The sequence below is a fragment of the Helianthus annuus genome, chromosome 9, assembly GCF_002127325.2.
Source record: "Helianthus annuus cultivar XRQ/B chromosome 9, HanXRQr2.0-SUNRISE, whole genome shotgun sequence".
In the NCBI taxonomy this organism is placed as follows: Eukaryota; Viridiplantae; Streptophyta; class Magnoliopsida; order Asterales; family Asteraceae; genus Helianthus; species Helianthus annuus.
The window spans coordinates 22339795-22361689 of NC_035441.2; the positions used below are offsets into that span (position 1 = coordinate 22339795).

At 39.0% G+C, this 21895-nt stretch overlaps 1 protein-coding gene and 1 long non-coding RNA gene across 2 annotated transcripts; one reads left to right on the forward strand and one right to left on the reverse strand.

The window, feature by feature from the left end:
* Positions 1–16851: 16851 nt before the first annotated feature.
* Positions 16852–17481, reverse strand: LOC110875387 (extensin-like). The gene has a single exon (XM_022123583.1). The coding sequence runs from the start codon at positions 17479–17481 to the stop codon at positions 16852–16854; it is 630 nt and encodes a 209-aa protein (XP_021979275.1).
* A 314-nt stretch (positions 17482–17795) lies between these two features.
* Positions 17796–18575, forward strand: LOC110874163. The gene is made up of 2 exons (XR_002555692.2): positions 17796–18021; positions 18345–18575. It is a non-coding gene; the product is annotated as an uncharacterized LOC110874163 (long non-coding RNA).
* The last annotated feature ends 3320 nt before the right edge of the window (positions 18576–21895 follow it).

Sequence of the window (21895 nt, forward strand, 5' to 3'; positions counted from 1 at the left end):
CCGATTTTGTTCAACAAGTCAAGATTCTGAAACGTAATAGCGATAACAATTACACCCAACACACAAACGGGTGTGATGAAAGAGCAAGTACCTCAGGTTCTACAGGTTCGACATCTGCTAGTCGATCAAATTCTCCTAAGTTTGTTGAAAGGAGAACGTGTTTTAAATGTGGGAAGTTTAGGCACATCATTAAAGACTGCACAAACTCGCCCAAACCAAATTTTGTTGAAAGAACCCCTTCTGAACAAGGTCACTCACAACGTCGTCCCGTTTCTCCAAAAAATGATAAAAGAACTGTTAAGGAACAAGAAACAAAACAACGACATCATAACATCAAAGCTGTTGAAAAGGCTTTAAAATCTGAAGTCAAAACGGTTAAAAGGAAACCTAGTTTGTCACAACCATTAAAACCAGAAACTGTACATAATACACAATCTGGTAAACAAAAACAAACTTGGAAACCTAAATCGGGTGAAAGTTCAGGGGGAGGTGTTGTGTTTGAAAATCATCAGGAAATTGAAATTACTTTCTTGATTCTCAGGGGCAACCCAAGTCTATGAAGGCTTGGGTCCCCCTCTCCAACTAATCTCTGAGTGAGTGTGCAGGATGTTCCAGGAGGAACTATCGATAGCCATAGGATTATTGATAGTGGAATGTCTTTGCACAAGATAGGCGACAGAAGAAATTGTTGCCTTTGTTGGAGAGAAGAAGAAAAATAAAAGAAGAAATGTTTGATGAAAGAGATTGAAAAACTTCGACAAAATGAAAAATCATTTAAAGTGTGATTGTTAAAGGCTTTGATGGGGTCCCCTGGGTAGATTCAAATCAAAATGTACGCACCTGCAGCACGTCTGAAGTTCACAATCAAAAAAATGAACGTGCAGTGTACATTTCTTCGCGGTGTGATTGATGAAAATGTGTTCGTTGAAACAAACCAACCAGGTGTGCGGATGCCTTGGCGTGGATTGAACAACCGCACACTACTTCTGAAAGAGAAAGACAAAGACCTTCGCAGGTGCAATGTGGAAGACCAGCCGGACCCAAAGGTTTCTGATCTTGTTGCTGTGTAGAGCTATCTCGGATTAAGTGAAGTAGCTACAAAAATCGACTTTGAAATCCACACCGGGTGGATATCCAGTTAAGGAGAGCGCTCAAATTCCTGACAATGCACAAAGAAGTTGCAGGATTACGGTTTTGAATTTCTAATCTCTCCTATACTTGTCGATTTTTAAGCTGCTTTATGAATGTACAGCACTCTTTGACCAGACATGTTGATCTCAAATATCACCTCACACGTGATTGTTTCACTATGAAACTTGTCAATGTTTGTCATGGTCCGCACCGCTTACCGACGTGCCAACTCATTTTCCCAAAATTCGATAAAATCATTTCTGATTAAAATTAATTTTGGTAAATGGCTTTGAGGTAAAACATGAGTTAATCCATCATCGGAAATCATTTTTGTAAATACCTTTGTGTTTTTAAAATTTATCTTAGTTTGTTGATTTTAGGGGGAGTAAATCCAAAATTTGAAAAATCCAAAAACATCGAAAAATTTAAAAACACAAAAACAATAGAAAATCAAAAATGAGTTTCCTGGCGAGAAAAAGAGAATATGATTGTACATCAGTGGTCTGTCTAAACCTCGTTAAACTTAAAATGAAAAGTGATAAGCAGCTCTATATAAGATGTATCGGTAGGCTCACAATCATTTTAAAGTGTGCAGGGTGATATAAACCTTAAATCGACTGAAGACCAGGTGGGAACCATTCATTGGCATATGGTCTTAGTACCGAAATTTCGTTTGAGAGATTGCCGAGGTTCTGAGATATTTGGTCTTTATGCTGCTTATCATCTGGGTATCATGGTTGTATCTTTTCCCGAAAAAAAAAACGGGGACGCAAGTCTAGATCTTTCATGATAATATACTTACGTGTACATACTGCATACGACCTCAATAAGTGATCAACAATCACATGTCCAACAAATAAGTGATAATATATCACATTTATCCGGGAGTCAAGTTCGTCTCTCTGCTGTACGAAAGTACTGACCTGTTCACGGACTTGCTCCTGTGCCCTCATGCATCGAAAATCAAGTTCCTCATCAATAAGTGATTCTATCACATAGGGCTTGTTTTCAAATCAAATAAGTGAGAATCTTACATCATATACGGTCAAACAGATGATAATCGGTATACTCACCGGTAAGATGAACCCTCGTGCATACCTTGATACGGGAATGTGTCGTGATGTGGATGAACACCGGTCGGTAAGTATAAATCATACACTAATCGTATCCCCTCGCCATGATTACATCTGATAAGTTGAGCTTATGTGGACAACAATACCGATAATCGTTATAGGATGCTTATCTAAACGTTAACTAATTGAACAGAAAGAGCGTTTTGGCATGACCGTACACTGATATGATTCTCTTACCCTCGAAACTCGCAAAAAGAATGTTTGTATATATTTATGTATTGTTTTCCGTCTTTAAATTTGAAAAATGAAAAATTCCAAAAAGATTTTAGGTGTGTTTTAATATAAACTTTATAAAAGCCAAAAAGATTTTGCTTCTAGTTTATCTTTGATTGACCGATGTTGGAACTCGAGTCTATCCTAACCCAAAATCCTGATCGTAAGCCAGAAAACAACTGCATCTTCATAAACAGTCGAAGTTAACAGATTTTGAAAGTTAAAGGATTAAAATTGATCATTTTCTGAACTTTCAAACTGTTGTCGGTCGGTAGTTGATTGAGATATGGTCGCACATGTGTCGTTTGTTTATGGAAATTATATTCCAAACGGTTGTTCTCATTATGCGTTTAGATTTCTTGCATGTGCAGATGCTAAAGGCGAGAAGAACATGTTCGATGACAAGCTTCGGAATGAAGACACGATGTGAAGGCACTTAAAAGATAATGATGATAGAGTTGCCGCTGACCACTCATCAACACCACAAGGATCTGAAGAATTGAAGTTCAAAAGATTCACGAGCATGACTCAAAGGAGAGTTTATTCTAAGGGGGAGTTTGTTAACACACTTCCTAAATGAAATGGAGAGTTTGTTGATACACTTCCTGCTTACGAAGCGTGAAGACTTTGAAGATCCTCCGACATGAAAGACACAGAAGACGAACCATCACAAGTAGCGTCCAAGGGGGAGTTTGTTGATACACTTTGTGTGGACGCGACTTGGCTCGGTTCGACTCGGCTCGGTTCGACTTGGTTTCGACTCGGTTAGGTCCGGCTCAAGCCCGACATCACGACATTCCTCTGTCGTGCGCCCCAGAGTTCGACACGCGAAGCACGGAACGCCGCAAGCCATTCCCGTTTACACATCACCATGACATCATCATTGTGATGTCTTGGTGATGTCACAAGCTTGTCTCATATGTTGAATTAATGAAAGATTATAACAGACTTGTCAACTGGGCCGTAACCTCTTCATTTGGGCCGAAGACTTGTTTGGACTTTGACTTAAACTTGGGCCTTAATATCATGTCGACGAAACAGATTAGGAATATATGTATGTCGACGAAACAGAATGTGTTTCGCCAACTTTGTGTGTTTCGCCGAGGATTGTATGTGTTTCGTCATAGTCTGTGTCAGCTTAGTATATATAGCCCTCATTTTTTTCTGTGTGAGATCAGATGAGAGAATACCCGGAGAGAGTTATTCTGTAAAACTGTGTGTGTATCAGTTGTTCTCGGTTCTTATCCCATTTAATCAATAGATTGTGTTTCATTGGTTAAATCGTGTTCTTATTTTATACTTTGTTTGGTTTGCACCGTCACGGGGATTCCGCACCCGTTACCGTGTTTGTGATAAACAAGGATAAGGTTTTCGTTATCAATCCACTGGAAAAACGGGACCTACATTATCACCCCTCACATGCATTGCATGTGAGGGTATTTTGATCTTTTTAACCATATCTTTTTAATAACTTATAAATTAAATTAATATGGATAGCAATATATATAATAAGTAATATATAATAAAACATAAATCTAAAAATAATACATAGAATTCTAAATTTGACCTTTAAAGCTTATGTGAAATTACCAAAATGCCCCTTCGGTGCATAGTTGGGTTATAAATGATAAATTTCACATATATGCAATACCCTACTGATATGACTTATAAAAATAATTATTTTTACTGATTATATCAGACTTGAATCTCAGATTAATGTTTAACCTCTTTTATAACCTTTAAAATGACCAAAATACCCCTTCGGGGCTTAAATTGAGTTTAAATTCGTTTTGCGTATAATGGAAGGTATCCTACTGATATCACAACAAATTTAAGGCATATTAACTTAGGAAACCTGTTCATGACTCATTTGTTTACCCGTTACGCATTTTTCGCATTCGGTTCGGTTTATGTAACTAGTTTGCATAAATTAGCCGAAACGGGTCAAACCTTATCATTTTTATCTCAAAATCCATAATGTGTTTAGTTTACCCATATTATACAAGTCTTCAAACTTGTCGGGTCTAAACCACATTCTAATCCGGTTTTCGCTTAATCTTGTGTTTTGAACCGTATATCTTCCTTTAAAACTAACCGGTCTAAGTTTAGGTTTAATTAAGACCCGTTAGGAATCTAATAGGTTATTAAAACCTTCGTTCCAGATTAGGAGCTCAGTAAAAGATACTTGCACTCGCTGATTGATATACATACTTGCTCAGGTAAATACTTTTAACTTATTTTCCCTTATACGGGCTTGGGGTACGGTATATAAAATACCGCTTGGTCGGGCATTGAATTTTTAATCATATGAAGGTTAATTTATTGAGATGACCCGTTTAATCTATTTTGTTTGTTTTAAGCCTTTGGGGGGTTAATGACCATGTCCTGGATATCCTCAGCTCATTCATCGAAATGGCCACGAGTTAAGCACGGGGTGTAGGCATACACCTGCCGGTGCATATGTAAAAATAATATAACCGCCTGTTCGAGAATAACTCGCCGCGAGTTATATTATGTGGTGTGTCTATTAATCTTTAACCTGGTATTCAGCCCGAGCTACTGAACGTATAACGAACATGTAATTCTTTTACAAGTTTATACATAAATAATTATCCCAAGTTATAAAAGATATTTTGTGCCTTGTGCATTTAAATCAATTTTCATAAACATTTTCAAAATGAGTCGGCTAAATTGTATTTACCAGTGTAAACTGACGTATTTTTCCAAAAGGCTAAAGTGCAGGTACTAGGCGGAATAGCCTGGCTACTCCTGAGTGAATAAATAAGAGTCTTGCAAGCCTTATCACTTAAGATCTGTTGAACAATGTTCTTTTTATCTTTGATCCGCCTGTGGATCCCTTACAACCGTTTTTGTAATAATTGATATTACTTTCATTCGGTTTGTAATGATTTTATCTTTCGACTTCCGCTGTGTATTAAACTGTGATAAATTGTATATGATGATATCAACTACGTCACGATACTCCCCACCGGGCCCACCGGTAATACGTGGAAATATCGGGGTGTGACAGGTTGGTATCAGAGCCAACGTTGAGTGAATTAAACAATAGCCTTTTATGTTTGAAGACCCGACCCCATTTTTCCAGAGCCGGTTTAACCCGACAAACCTGATTGAAGAACCAATGTGTCATAACCCATTGGGCCCTGAAGACCATTTCCCTGAAGTTCAGGACATGGAAATGGATGATGACCCGGATCCCGCCGAACCGCCATCTGGGACACCTACTCACCCCATCGAGATTTCGGATGGGTCGTCTTTTCACGGATCACCTTATCGTAGTCCAGACATCTATGAGGCAAGGTTTGCCTAATACGACTGGGTGTTTACTCCCTCCTACCACTCATTGCCTCAGCAGCAGTAGGATCCCTCTGAGGATTCACGTTTTGTAGCGGTCACTCCACCGCCACCACCGCCAGTTCAGCAGCCGCCTCCGGAGCCACCGAGGCGGAGAAGATCAAACGCACGAATGTCCGTGCGAGGGGGAGTCCGTATCAGCACCCCTCAACCTTTGAGTGGCAGTCACTACCTGCCACTTTATGAAGACCCGCAGATGGGTGGGCCTTCAAACCCCATATCTGAGGTGGACTCTACGCCAGTCGCGCCACCACCAATGGGTTATGATAACCCAATTCCTTCGTACGCTGGTGCGGTGGCGTATAACCCATTTGAGCAGCCAGCCCACACTAACTACAACTACGCCAAAGTTGACCCTTACCTTGTAGCGGCGAACTACAATGCTCTTAATCCTGAGGGGTCCTATGGAGCTCCTAGGGGATTGGATACCCAGCCTATGGGTACCAACACCCGCCACCTCCTCAACCTCCACATCAGCAACCGCCGTAGCCGCAATTGATACCGCCAGAGCAACAACAGGAGATTCTCCAAAGGTTGAGCCAGGTGGAGCGGGAGGTCCAAGAAGAGCGTAGGAACAACCGAGGATTTCTCAAAGGTCTGGCGAGTTTAATCAAGGGAAAAAAGAAAAGGGATTTTTGAAGATTCCTTATTTATTTATTTGTATTGTAGTTTCCTTGTTTTAAATCAAGTCCATGCGTGGACATGTATTTCTGTATTCAGTCCCTGCAAGGACATGTATTTCCAGTTTAGCCCCTGCGTGGGCAAGTTATTTCTCTTAAAAGTCCCGTTTAGGGCAATCATGTACTCTTTAATTTAGTAATGGAATGTTTAAATCTAAAATTTCATTTTGTCATTTTATGCATGAATATTATATATCAAATAAATGAAAATATCATTCCTTTTATAACATCTGCCATTATTAAATAAAATCTTAAAGGCAAAACCTAGCCCATGTGTCATTTTAAGACAGGGCCATGATGGTAGTTCCTTATTAAGATTCAAATTCTTGTTAACATCTGAACACATGTTAACACTCCTGGCAAATGTGATTCGATAAAATCGTATAAGTCATCCTTATATTGGATTCTTCCAATTCCTGTCTCTAATTTATATAATCATCCATTAATGATGAAGTGCCTACAGGCCATAATTAATGTCCTTTGAGACTAAAGACAGTGGTGGTCTACGACTCCCTGTCAAGGAAAAAGGTAATGTACTATGATTCAAGCCTTAATACCTCGATCCTATAAGATCTTGGCTTATAATTTAAATTGTCCTTGTGACTAGGCCTTTTGTGCCATTATTATATTTTAATTATAACTGAGGATTATTATAAAAAAAAATCCTAAATGAATATATTTAACAAATTAACCAATATGGTTATTAACACCATGGTTAATAAATCATCAAGAATGATAGTACTGTTATAGACTTCTAAATAAATCATTATCATCATTTTATGTAGCAATCAAGCTACATGGCACGGTCTGAAGAAGTCAACAGTCACCCTCTGGAAAATCATGAGGCCACTAGGATCAACATAACCAGGGAAGAGCTTCGAACATTGATTGATACCGCTGTATCTAAAGTCGTGGACAGGCAATTTAGGGAACCGAGTGGTACGCATAGTAAGACCTCATCTGTACCCCATTCCAAATCCCACCCTAAGACTAATTTTGAGGCTCATAGTAAGCCACCTTCTAAACAACATGATTCAAAAAAGGATGATGTTCAACACTCCTCGAATCAGCACAATGTTCCATCAAAGAAGATTGTATTTGATCGTGAACCACGTACAAAGACCTGTACCTATAAATATTTTGTCTCCTGCAAACCCAGGGATTTCACAGGGGGGAAAAGGAGCTATTGACTGCATAACATGGTTAGACGAAATGGATACTGTGGTTGACATCAGTGCTTACACTGATAGGGATGTGGTGAAGTTTGTATCTCAGTTATTCAAAGGTGAAGCATTATCTTGGTGGAGGTCTTTGATCCAAGCGACTGGAAAGATCCCATTGTACAATCTATCTTGGGATCAGTTTGTGACTTTGATCAAGGAAAATTTCTGTCCTCAACACGAGGTTGAGAAGATCAAGACTGACTTCCTGACATTGGTGATGACGAATTGGACTGTCAGGCCTACCTTACAAGTTTTAATACAATGTCTCGACTGGTTCCATACTTAGTGACACCGGAACCAAAACGAATAGCTCGTTTTATTGGGGGTTTAGCCCCGGAGATCAAAGCCAGTGTGAAGGCATCTGGACCTACTACTTTTAGGTCAGCAGCTGATTTATCCTTGTCTCTTACCCTTGATGCGGTCAGACAGAGATCGCTTAGGAATTCCGATGCTGGGAAGAGAAAACGTGAGGATGATAACTCACACCGTTCAGAAAAGAAGCACAAAGGGAACTCTGACCACAAAAAGAGTTGAGGGTTCAAGAAAGATGACCAACAGTCGGGCAAGAAGCCCAAATGCAAAATCTGTAAGAAGCCCCATTTGGGGAGGTGCGGATACGAATCGAAATCCCAATCACAGCCGAGAGCTTGTGGGATTTGTAAGTCAAACGAGCACAAGACATTAGACTGCAAGAAGATAAAGGACGCAACGTGCTATAACTGTAATGAGAAGGGGCACATCAAGTCCAACTGCCCAAAATATGCCAAGAAACCTGAGGAAGGCAAGAAGACCAATGCTAGGGTCCTCTAGATGAATGCACGGGAAGCAGTCCAGGAGGATAATGTGATAATAGGTACCTTCCTTATTAATGATGTTTATGCAAGGGTATTATTTGATTCGGGTGCAGACAAGTCATTTGTCGATAATAAGTTTTGTAAATTGTTAAATCTGCCCGTTAAAACCCTAAGCGTAAATTATGAAGTAGAACTAGCTGATGGTACCATAGAAACTGCCTCAACTGTGTTAGATGGATGTTTTATATCCATTAGGAACCCCTCTTTTCCGTTATCCTTGCTTCCTTTGAAATTAGCTGGTTTCGACATAGTGATAGGCATGGATTGGTTATCTCATAACCAAGCCCATATTGTTTGTGACAAGAAACAAGTGGTGATCAAGACCCCGTATGGTTAGCCATTTACCATACAGGGAGATACTCAGTATGGGTTGCGTAAGCAAGTGTCTATGCTTAAGGCGTCAAGGTGTATGAAGAAGGGTTGTGTCATTTATATGGCACAGGTAACCATTGATGAACCAAAGCCCAAGGTTGAAGACATCCCTGTCATTTCAGAATATCAAGAAGTATTCCCTGAAGAACTACCTGGTTTACCACCAGATAGGCAAGTAGAGTTCAGAATCGACATTATTCCTGGAGCAGCACCTGTTGCAAGAGCACCTTACAGGTTAGCACCAACAGAGATGAAAGAGTTGAGAACTCAACTGGACGATTTATTAGCCAAAGGTTTCATTCGACCTAGTTCATCTCCCTGGGGAGCACCAATCATGTTTGTATAGAAGAAGGATGGATCGATGCGTCTATGCATCGATTATCGCGACCTTCACAAGGTCACGATCAAGAATAGATATCCATTGCCGAGGATCGACGATCTATTCGATCAATTGCAAGGGGCAAGTTACTTCTCCAATATCGATTTAAGGCCAGGCTACCATGAGCTGAAGGTTAGGGATGAAAATGTGCACAAGACTACATTTAGAACTCGTTATGGTCATTACGAGTTCTTAGTGATGCCTTTTGGGCTCACTAATGCACCAGCAACATTCATGGATCTCATGAACCGCGTCTGCAAGCGCTACTTGGATAAATTTGTCATCGTCTTCATTGATGACATTCTTATTTATTCGAAGAATCAAGCTAACTATGAGAAGCACCTTCGTTGTATCCTTACACTACTTCAACAAGAAAAGCTCTAAGACAAGTTCTCGAAACGTAAGTTTTGGCTTCGTGAAGTCCAATTTCTTGGATATGTGGTCAGTGAGCGTGGTATCTAGGTGGATCCCGCTAAAATTGAAGCCGTCATGAATTGGCAAGAGCCAAAGACGCCCATAGAAATTTGTAGCTTTTTGGGCCTGGCAGAATATTACAGGCGTTTTATTGAAAATTTCTCAAGAATTGCAGCAACCCTAACTTCACTAACCCGCAAGAATATCAAGTTTGATTGGGGTCCTAAGCAGCAATAATCCTTTGACATTCTTAAGCAAAAGCTAAGCAATGCACCTGTGTTGACATTGCCTGATGGAATAGAGGAATTTGTAGTATACTGCGACGCATCATACACTGGTATGGGATGTGTGCTCATGCAGAAAGGCAAGGTTATTGCCTATGCTTCTCGACAGTTGAAGGTGCACGAGAAGAATTACACCACCCACGACTTGGAATTGGGTGTTGTTGTATTTGCGCTGAAACTTTGGAGGCATTATCTATATGGTACCAAGTGTGTGATCTATTCTGATCACAAGAGCCTTCAACATCTGTTTAATCAGAAGGACTTAAACATGAGACAACATCGATGGATGGAGACTTTAAATGATTATGATTGTGAAATACGATACCATCCAGGCAAGGCGAATGTAGTCTCCGACGCCTTAAGTAGGAAGGAAAGGGTTAAGCCCATAAGAATCAATGCCAAGAGCATTGAATTAAAGAACAGTTTGAATGAAAGATTGTTAGCTGCTTAGAAGGAAGCCGTATTAGAAGCTAACTATCCAAATGAAAAACTTGGAGTCACTGCAGAACAGCTATCATATGGCAAGGATGGAATCCTATGATTGAATGGACGAATACGGGTTCCAATCTATGGAGGACTTAGGGAAGTGATCCTTCAGGAAGCCCACAGTTCTAAGTATTCTGTTCATCCTAAAAGTGACAAGATGTACCAGGATTTGAAGGCAAATTATTGGTGGATAGGCTTGAAGAAGTCTATAGCCACCTATGTGGCCAAATGTCTGACATGTGCTCAAGTTAAAGTAGAACATCAGAAACCGTCAGGTTTGCTGCAACAGCCTGAACTTCCCACCTGGAAATGGGAAATGGTGACTATGGATTTTATCACCAAGTTACCAAAGATAAAGCGAGGAAATGATACTAATTGGGTGATAGTGGATAGACTGACTAAGTCAGCCCACTTCCTACCTATTAAGGAAACACACAGCTCAGATAAGTTAGCTCAGCTATACGTGGATGATATTGTATCTCTCCACGGAGTGCCAGTGTCTATCATCTCTAATAGGGATACGAGGTATACATCGCATTTCTGGAAAATCTTTCAGCAATCGCTAGGCACTCCATTGAACTTCAGCATAGCATATCATCCTCAGACGGATGGTCAAAGAGAGCGTACTATTCAAACACTCGAAGATATGCTACGAGCTTGTGTTATTGACTTAGGAGGAAGTTGGGATGATCATCTTCCTTTGATAGATTTTTCATACAATAATAGCTATCATTCCAGTATACAAGCTGCACCTTTTGAAGCGTTATATGGGAGAAAGTGCAGGACGCCCGTTTGTTGGGCAGAAGTTGGAGATGTCCAACTCACAGGACCTGATATAGTCCTGGAGACGACAGACAAGATTGTACAGATAAGAGATCGTCTCAAAGCTGCCAGAGATAGGCAGAAAAGCTACGCAGACAAACGGCGTAAACCTCTAAAATTCAAGATGAAGTGTTACTAAAAGTATCACCCTGGAAAGGGGTAATGCGATTTGGTAAGAAAGGCAAGTTAAGCCCAAGATACATAGGACCATTCGAGATTATCGAATGTGTCGGAACAGTGGCTTACATGTTAAACCTACCTGAAGAGCTCAGTGGTATCTATAATGTATTCCACATCTGCAATCTGAAAAAGTGACTAGCTGATGAATTGCTAGTCATGTCACATAAAGATATGCATATAGATGAGAGCTTGAAATTTGTTGAAAAACCTTTGTCGGTCAAGGATCGACAGGTTAAGAAGCTTCGAAGGAAGCAGGTACCGATTGTGAAGGTTAAGTGGATGCCCGTAGAGGTCCCGAGTATACGTGGGAGGTAGAGTCCACAATGAAAGAGAAGTACCCTCATTTATTTCAGTAAATCTCGAGGTCGAGATTTCTTTTAAGGGGGTGAGGATGTAACACCTCGTAAAATCACGACCAATGTAATGAAGACACGTGTCATGAGCTTTAAACATGTAATGAATTGAAAATGAGGGACTAAAGTTGACAAACAAAGAAAGTATGTGTGTAAAAGGATTCAAAGTGTCAACATTTGATAATTATGCCTTTCAACAACCCTACACGATGGTTATACCCTTAAACGAATGAATTATGAATCGTATGAAGCCGTTTGTGGAAGAATGTGAAAGTTTACAAACCGCAAGGGTTAAATGTGTCAACATGTTTAATTTATACCTCTGAATGACCTCTTTGCGAACCCAAAGCTTTGAAACGATTAATTATGCTCGCTAGTATAAGTGATAAAAATTTCACAAGGTTTCGATATCGTATGAAAAAGATACGCTAACATTCGTACGTAAGGGGTTAAAAGCGTCAAAGTTGAAATTCAGGACTTTTTGGTGATCGTATAAACTAACCGGGGACTTAACAAAGTTTGTTTATGATTTGGAGTCCTTAAAGGTCAAGTTGGAAGGTTAAAAGTGCAATAAAACAAGTTAAAATAAAGTTTAGAAGGACCAGGGACCAAATGTGCAAATCCTGAAACTTTGTAACCGGAGTTTGGGCCTCATACCGGCCGCGTAAGACCTTTCTGGTCTCTTACGCGGGCCGCCTGAGAGTCACTAGCGACCAAAAACACGCACAGGTGCCTGTTTAGCCTGTTACACCGCCTTACAAAGCCTGTTTTTGATCCCAGGGGTTGCACCAACGGTTTTTCATGCATAGGGGCCACTTGGACTCATCTGTGATCAATCCTAGACTTGTATGTAAGGATCCCATGCAATCAAAATCACTATATAAGGAGTTCCAAGTTGCAACATGTTGGGATTCATGTGAAAATTACTCTAACTTATTTTCTGGAGCCTCCTGGAGCTCAAGATCATTCCCTAAGGATCATTAGTCGTGCTAAGAACTTCAATAAGCTTCCTTAACCTTTCTAATTCGTGTTTTATTAGTTTAATGGCCTAAAGTCAAAACCGTCGTAATTTAGGTTTGACTTAGTGATTAATAACTAATGGTCCAGTCAATTCTCGAATTGAAAGTAGCTATGAGTTGGTAATTATGTGGGTAATAAACCCTTAAAAGGGCACCCTCTGATTCCCACTCTAATTAGGTCAATTGTCGGGTCATACTTAATTGTAAAAAGTCAACAGAAAGCCAATTTTCAAATAAACACATAATTAACAATGTAGAAGCCATGAAACCTGTTTTACCACTTATATAACTTGGTAATTAATGTAAGAAGATGTCTAAGCATGTTCAACCCGACAATTTTCAGTTTAGGCTCGGTTCGGAACCGAAAGTCGCAAAAGTAGACTTTTGCTTTGACTTTCAGTTCTGACCCGATTTAGATTGTTTTAGAAATGCCTTAAAGTTCCATTAGGACTAGGTTATAGGTTAGTATAACCCTCTGAGATTATACAACTTGGTTCCTAATTTATCCGATTTATTTGCATGTTTCCGTTATATGCTTAAATGTTGACCATTATGCCCTTTTGACCTTAAAACGAGATTTTTGAAAATGTGAGAGGACAATAACCTTTATTACTAATTTATAAACAATCCCTAAAAATTTGACATCCGTTTGAGGTCTAGATTAGGAGTTATGCTCAATATCGTAATTAAAAAGCTTTTTATTAATTAAACGGCATAATTAGCATAAAGCCTATCTAAACCCAAATTTTGACGCCAAACTTTTTACCCACTAATGTAAAATAATATTTTGGGCTTTTTGAAGATTTTTATTTAGTTTTAAGCTGAGCATAACATAGGGTTCTTGCTTTAATCTGGTAATTGTCGGTGATACCATTTTCTTGCATAAAATGAGTTTTACATAATATTTTGATACCAAACTTTTTGCTACTTATTTTATATGATAAATAAAATATTTTGAACCTTACAAATTGATCAAAAACTCAGATTTCCTGTTATAACCCGGAAATCGCTTAAAACCGACTTTTACGCGTTTTAAGCGCATAGTATGAGTTAAAACTATTTTTGACATATGAAACTTAATACCTGCTGATGTTTTAAGTAAATTTTCATAATTAAAAAGCAAAAGTTTTAAACTCAGAATTCTAAATTTGACCTTTAAAGCTTATGTGATATTACCAAAATTCCCCTTCGGTGCATAGTTGGGTTATAAATGATAAATTTCACATATATGCAATACCCTACTGTTAAGACTTATAAAAATAATTATTTTTACTGATTATATCAGATCTGAATCTCAGATTAATGTTTAACCTCTTTTATAACCTTTAAAATGACCAAAATACCCATTCGGGGCTTAAATTGAGTTTAAATTCGTTTTGGGCATAATGGAAGGTATCCTACTGATATCACAACATATTTAAGGCATATTAACTTAGGAAACCTGTTCATGACTCATTTGTTTACCCATTATGCATTTTTTGCCTTCGGTGCGATTTATGTAACTAGTTTGCATAAATTAACCGAAACGGGTCAAACCTTATCATTTTTATCTCAAAATCCAGAATGTGTTTAGTTTACCCATATTATACAAGTCTTTAAACTTGTCAGGTCTAAACCACATTCTAATCCGGTCTTCGCTTAATCTTGCATTTTGAACCGTATATCTTCCTTTAAAACTAACCGGTCTAAGTTTAGGCTTAATTAAGACCCGTTAGGAATTTAATAGGTTGTTCAAACGTTCGTTCCAGATTAGCAGCCCAGTAAAATATACTTGCACTCGCTGATTGATATACATACTTACTCAGGTAAATACTTTTAACTTATTTTCCCTTATACGGGCTTGGGGTACGGTATATAAAATACCGCTTGGTTGGGCATTGAATTTTTAATCATATGAAGGTTACTTTATTGAGATGACCCGTTTAATCTGTTTTGTTTGTTTAAAGCCTTTGGGGGGTTAATGACCATGTCCTGGATATCCTCGGCTCATTCATTGAAATGGCCACGACTTAAGCACGTGGTGTAGGCATACACCTGACGGTACGTATGTAAAAATAATATAACCGCCTGTTCGAGAATAACTCGCCGCGGGTTATATTATGTGGTGTGTCTATTAATCTTTAACCCGGTATTCAGCCCGGGCTACTGAACGTATAACGAACATGTAATTCTTTTACAAGTTTATATATAAATAATTATCCCAAGTTATAAAATATATTTTGTGCCTTGTGCATTTTAATCAATTTTCATAAACATTTTCAAAATGAGTTAGTTAATTGTATTTACCAGTGTAAACTGACGTATTTTTCGAAAAGGCTAAAGTGCAGGTACTAGGCGGAATAGGCTGGCTACTCCTGAGTGAATAAATAAGAGTCTTGTAAGCCTTATCACTTAAGATCTGTTGAACATTGTACTTTTTATCTTTGATCCGCCTGTGGATCCCTTACAACCGTTTTTGTAATAATTGATATTACTTTCATTCGGTTTGTAATGATTTTATCTTTCGACTTCCGCTGTGTATTAAACTGTGATAAATTGTCTATGATGATATCAACTATGTCACGATACTCCCCACCGGGCGCACCAGTAATAAGTGGAAATATCGGGGTGTGACAGGTCCTTATTAAGTGAATATACAATTTAATATATCTCTGGTTTTTAGGCCTTTGCATCTCCTTCTCAGAGAGGAAATGACACTCAAGGGTAAGTATCCTAACCTTGATCACACGTCAAATTTATCCGAAAGTACCCATTAGCTAGTAAGTATTAACGGCACCTACCCATGCCGCAAAATATTTTTTTTAATTTAAATAAAGTCTCAAAATTAAATTTCATTAAAACTCAATATTAAATTAAATAAAACCTAAAACTTTAAACCTTACATTAAGATAAAACATAGTACTTAAAACATTACAAGAAGCCTAAAAACATAAAACTTAAACACAGATCGAAATAATTTGCCACACCGATATGTGCTCAAAGTCCTCGCCGTAGGCTTGTTTGTAGTCCACAAGAGCCATAATAACTTCCTCCTCCGAGAGCTCGTTGTAGGGACTTTTCAAGAACCTACAATGGAATCTTCAGCACTTGTAACGGACAAACACGAAACGTGCGTCTACTTGATCAACGGTTTGGGTGGTCTCACGAACGTGGATACAAAATTGGTGGAAAACACCTGGTTCCAAAAAGCAGCCCTTCCACTAGGGGACGAGCCTTCGCGTTAGACTATAACTAGGATTCTATTTAACTAAACTCACAATAATTATCCAAACAATTCCTATTCTAACTTGACTAGGAAACTTGATAATTATCCACTGTTTAATTAACTGATTTGTTGGTATTTGACTTCAACTCAAACACCACCAACTAGGTCGATCTTCACGCAAATAGCCACAATCGACCAGGAATTCGCCAACATCCACCCCTTCTTTTTTTGCATGTTCTTCCTTTTTGACAGATCCGATTATAGCATTTCGGGTTAAGTTTCTGGTATGTTATGTGATAGTACCCTGCTACAAGGTTTGGAGTGAAAAGGTTGGTCGGGTTTTGACCTTAAGGGGTTTTTCGGGATGTTCGGTTTGGTTGCGTTTTTTCCATAAAGGTTGTTAATGTCAATTGGAAATGACAATTAATGATCTTTATAGAAAGTTTTAAAGAATATAAAGATGAATGGTTAGAAATACTGAATCTCCTTGTGTGGGTTTCAATTTCGGATTTGTCTAGATTAGTTGTATACTTCTATTTTATTAGAAGAAAACAAAAGTAGTGTTGATTTTTTTTTCTAAAGGATTAGAATGGTCTTAGTCCATTATTGATTTATTATATGAGTTACAGCTTAAGGGTCTGTTTTGTATTGGATAATAGATTAGACGAGAGAATGAAATGAAAGAGATATAAGAAATGGACAAAGAAATGAAATGAATTATTACTATTTCATGGACTTGCTTGGTTTACCATGTAGAAATGTAATGAATTATTACCTTGTGTTATTTGGTAGGCAGGAAAAGACGAGTGAATAAAATCGGCGATGGGTGGCGGTGGTGCGTAGCGGTGGTAGTGGGTGGAAGCGGCAGTGGTGGGTGACAGCGACGGCGGTGGTTGGGTGTCGTGGGTGAGTGGTGATGGTGGTGGGGGTGGTGGTCGAGAGTAGTGGGTAGTGGCAGCGACAGGTGGTGGCGATGACAGTGGTGGTGGCGGCGGCGGTGATGGGAGGCAGCGACAAGCGACAACGTTAGGTGGTGGTGGTCGGTGGTGGTAGTGGTAGGCGGTCGGTGGTGGAGGGTGTTGGCGGTGGCAGGTGTTGGTGAGGGGCGACGAAGTTGGGTGGCGGTGGTCGGGTGTAATGGGTGAGGGGCGGCACCGTTGGGTGGTGGTGATCGGGGCTGACGGGTGGCGGCGACGACGGGGGTGGCCGTAGAGGTGGTCGGTGGTGGCACCGGTGGCAGTTGTCGCGGCGGTGGTGGGTGGCGGGTGGTGATGATGGTGGGCGGTCTTGGTGAAGAAGGGTGGGAGAGGAAATGGAATGAAAAAAAACCAAGAGAAAGTAGTAATTGGTGATTCCATTACCTTTACTAACCAAACACATTGTCTTTATTCATTCCTAATAGTCCATACCATTCCGACTCTCATTCTTGCACATCAGACACTTCCTAACAATGTTCGGTACACATTACCAAAACAGAATTGAAGATTGGGTAACTATTACACGATCTTGCACTAGATGTTTAATTAATTTAGATAAATAAAAATAATAATATATCTGGTTGTTAGGAACTGGAATAAATATATTTATTATATTATTTAAATTTAAATTTAAATTTCCCAGTTGTTGATGAACCCCCAATCCGACTCTATAAAACCCCCAGTCCCTCCATCAATACCCACTCATCTACAACTTGTCATCATGAGTTGCAACAATGAAAGCCAACCCCCTGTCGGTGCTCCTCCTCAGCTCATCATGAGTTACAACAATGAAAGCCAACCCCCTGTCAGTGCTCCTCCTCCTCCACTGGGATACCCCACTAATCCTGTTCCAGAGGATGCCCCTCAGCAGCTGCAGCAAGATCAGCAACGAGGAGTTCCACGACAGGCCTTCGGTTGTTGGTAATTACCAATTTCTCCCCTCTCTAGATTACCCATTTATGCATTCAGTTGTGTGAGAATATAGTAACACGTTTTATATTTATATTAATAATATGATACTTCGTTAGAAATGAAAATATACTTTTATGTGTATTAAAATTCATCTATGCGTTCATTAAGAACAAAACTCTAAAAAAACATATCCACATTTAGAAAGAAAAGATTCAAGCTAAATATCTAAGGGAAATAATTGAACCCCATGTATTTGCATGATGCTTTTAGCCAAACGATCATTTGTAATCGAAAATACTTTTAAACGAATAGGTGTAATTGATTGTGTGCAGTGTGGAGATTCTGTGTTGCTGCTTAGCTGACGGGTGATAAATGTATGCTCATTGGAGTAAAAGGTTATGAAGATGTTCTTTGGGTTAATAAGAAGGAGGCCTGTTCGTGATTTGAAATTTTCTTTTATCATTTAGTGTTTTATTTTGGACATGAAAATGTATCTTGTTGTTCCCGTTTGTTAATTTATGTTTTGTATTGTTTGTTTATGTTTATTTGTTTACGTTACTCAACGTTTATTTAAATTATGTATTAGTTATAAGTAGCATCTATTCAAACTTTAGAACCAAGACAACCAACACCACTATTTTCTTCGACTAATCAAAGTAATGTTCGTTCATTTGTTTATTCTTAACGCATGAAGATAAACGAACAGGGACGTAATCGTAGTTTTAATAAAAAAGCACATGTACGTCAATTTTCTTAATTGATGCACATAATCAAGAAAATTCGTTTGTTTAAGTATGCATTTAGTTGTGGGAGAATACAATCTTTAAGTGCAGTAGTTTCTCTGCTCTTGAAAGCTTCACAAAACAGCTGCTTCAAGCAGGGGCGGACCCACATTGAACGTGTTGGTGTCTCCGGACCCTGATGTTTTTTAAAAAAATTAATAGATCCGGTATATTAAATTTTATAATGACACCATTAATACAATTAGGTAGACACTATAAAAAAATGAAAGCTGGTGCAATGGTAAACCTCTCTCCTTAACAATAAGAGGTCATGGGTTCAATCCTTATATAATTTTTTTTTTAAATCTAGTTCAAACCTCGCTGGCCCAACCCGAAAATTTAAACGTTTTGTTATGAAAATTTTGAACACCGAAAAAATAGACCCCATTGAAAAAAATCCTAGATACGCCACTAGCCCCAACTATTGTTTAATCAAACTATTGTCTTCAAGAAAAAAGAGAACAAGTGCTGATAATCATAAGAGTTGGTCAACCAAAGTCAAAGGCTGAAGACCGAAAGACTAGTCAACAAGTCAAAGAAAGAAGTTCTAGATTTCCAAAAGAGCTGAGCTGGGTCACAACTAGTTTTTATGAGAAATCTAGTAGTTCACTAAATTACTTTGAAGATCCAGTAGTTCAATGAAATAGTGTAACAATCCAACAATTTCTTAACTGCTGGCAGTTACTTCGTTTAATGAAGTTATTGAAGGGCACTTTTTCATTATGACGTCACCAGTAGTTTACACCTCCTATATATAGTTTACACCTCCTATATATAGTTTCGGGTATCTTTGTAATTAGTCAACACTAAGAGCCGAAGTGCATAAAAATTTAGTGAGAGTGTGACCACCTTATCCAGAAACCAGTCACCGGAATAATGACCGGAATTTGGCCGGAAATCACAAAGTTCCTTAAAAACAAGTTTTAAGTTACCCAACCCAACCTTGAACACTCCCGAAAGGTTTAGAACGCGTTTTTCAGTTTAAAAAATACAGGAAAACCACCAAAAACGGGTGCTAAACCAAGTGTCCAAACACACCAAGAACTCGAACAAAACCGGTTTTAAACAAGGTAAAGAGCCTTAGCTCTGATACCACTTGTAGGTCCCTCTCGGAGGATGACGAACCTAAACCTTGTTATACTAACCCACTAGCGAGTGCGGAATCCAAGCTAGCAAGCAAACCGGGATGAAACAAGCACAAACACAAACACACAAAGATTCACCGATTAACACCACTTGTATTAATGCGAATGAAAGGTTCCGGTTACAAGCACAATGTTCACAAATGTGTTTTGCAAACTCTCAAAGTGTGTGTGTGTGTTTCGGACAGAATGCTCTCAAGTGTCTCTCTATCTCTCGGTGTGCATCTATCTTCCAAGTCTGTCTCCTAACACACACTGCATGGGTATATATACCCATACACAGCAGGTCTGGTCGAAGGATCATTCAGAATGACCGAAAGATCATCTGTCGATCACAAAGCCCTCGAATGATCCATATTTACCTCGAAGGATGGTATATCCTTCGAGGTTCAACAGTATCCTTCGTTGGACATCTTTCGAGCTCATCGAAGGATAGACATAATCCTTCGATGGTCCATCTTTCGACTCAGACACTTTACAAACATATTCCCAACTGTTGGTCCAAGTCAAACCAGGAGGACGGTTGACTTGGTCAACTTACAGGACTGACAAGGACATCGTTTACATCGTGACTGAATACAGACAAAGTACAGACACAAGTGCACCAACAAACTCCCCCTTGGCTGTAGCTTTGTCTCGATCTTCGATGGTTGCAGATTTGTCTCGATCTTGATCATCTTGATCTTCATGTCTTCAAGACTCTGATGTCCTTTCAAGTCTTCAATGTCGGAGGATCTTTAAAGTCTTCACGTCTTGAAAGCAGAGAGTGTATCAACAAACTACCCGTATCATGTAGGAAGTGTGTTGACAAACTCCCCCTTAACATAAGCTCCCCCTTGAGTTATGCTCGTGAATGACTTGATCTTCAAAGCTTAAGATCCTTGTGGTGTTGATGATGGTCAGCGGCAACTCGAACATCTTCATCATCTGAGTGCCTTCACGTTATGTCTTTATTCCGAAGCTTGTCATCGACCATGTTCTCCTAGCCTTTAGAATCTGCACATGCAAGAAATCTAAACGCGTAATGAGAACAACTGCTTGGAATATAGTTAGCATAAACAAATAACACGCGAATGACCATATCACAATCAAACACCGTCCGACAGGTTGAAAGTTTAATAAATTTGTCAATTTTAGTTTCCAACTTTCAAAACTTGCAAATTTCGACCGTTTATGAAGATTTAGTCAATTCGGTTTTCGTTCAGGTTTCAGGTAACGAAGACTCAAGTTCCAACATCGTACGATCGAAAATAAAGTAGAAATATAATCTTTTTGGTATTTTTGAATTTTTCAAATGTAAAGACTGAAAGCAGTAAATAAATATATACAGACATTCTTTTTGCAAGTTTCGAGGGTAAGAGAATCATATCAGTGTACGGTCATGCCAAAGTGCTCTTGTTGTTCAGTTAGTTAACATTAAGATAAGCATCCTATAACAATTATCGGTATTGTTGTCCACTTAAGCTCAACTTATCAGATGTAATCATGGCGAGGGGATACGTTAAGGTATGATTTATACTTACCGACCGGTGTTCATCCACATCACGACACATTCCCGTATCAAGGTATGCACGAGGGTTCATCTTACCGGTGAGTATACCGATTATCATCTGTTTGACCGTATATGATGTGAGATTCTCACTTATTTTGATTTGAAAACAAGCCCTATGTGATATAATCACTTATTGATGAGGAACTTGATTTTCATATGCATGAGGGCACAGGAGCAAGTCCGTGAACAGGTCAGTACTTCCGTACAGCAGAGAGACGAACTTGACTCCCGGAAAGATGTGATATTTTATCACTTATTTGATTTGGACATGTGATTATTTATCACTTATTGAGGTCGAATGCAGTATGTAATATGTACACGTATGTATAGTATCATGGAAGATCTAGACTTGCGTCCCCGTTATTTTTCGGTAAAAGATACAACCATGATACCCAGATGATAAGCAG

Bases quoted from the DNA above. Each gene is read 5' to 3' on its own strand.
- LOC110875387 (XM_022123583.1), bottom strand. From the start codon at position 17,481: ATGGAATCACCAATTACTACTTTCTCTTGGTTTTTTTTCATTCCATTT.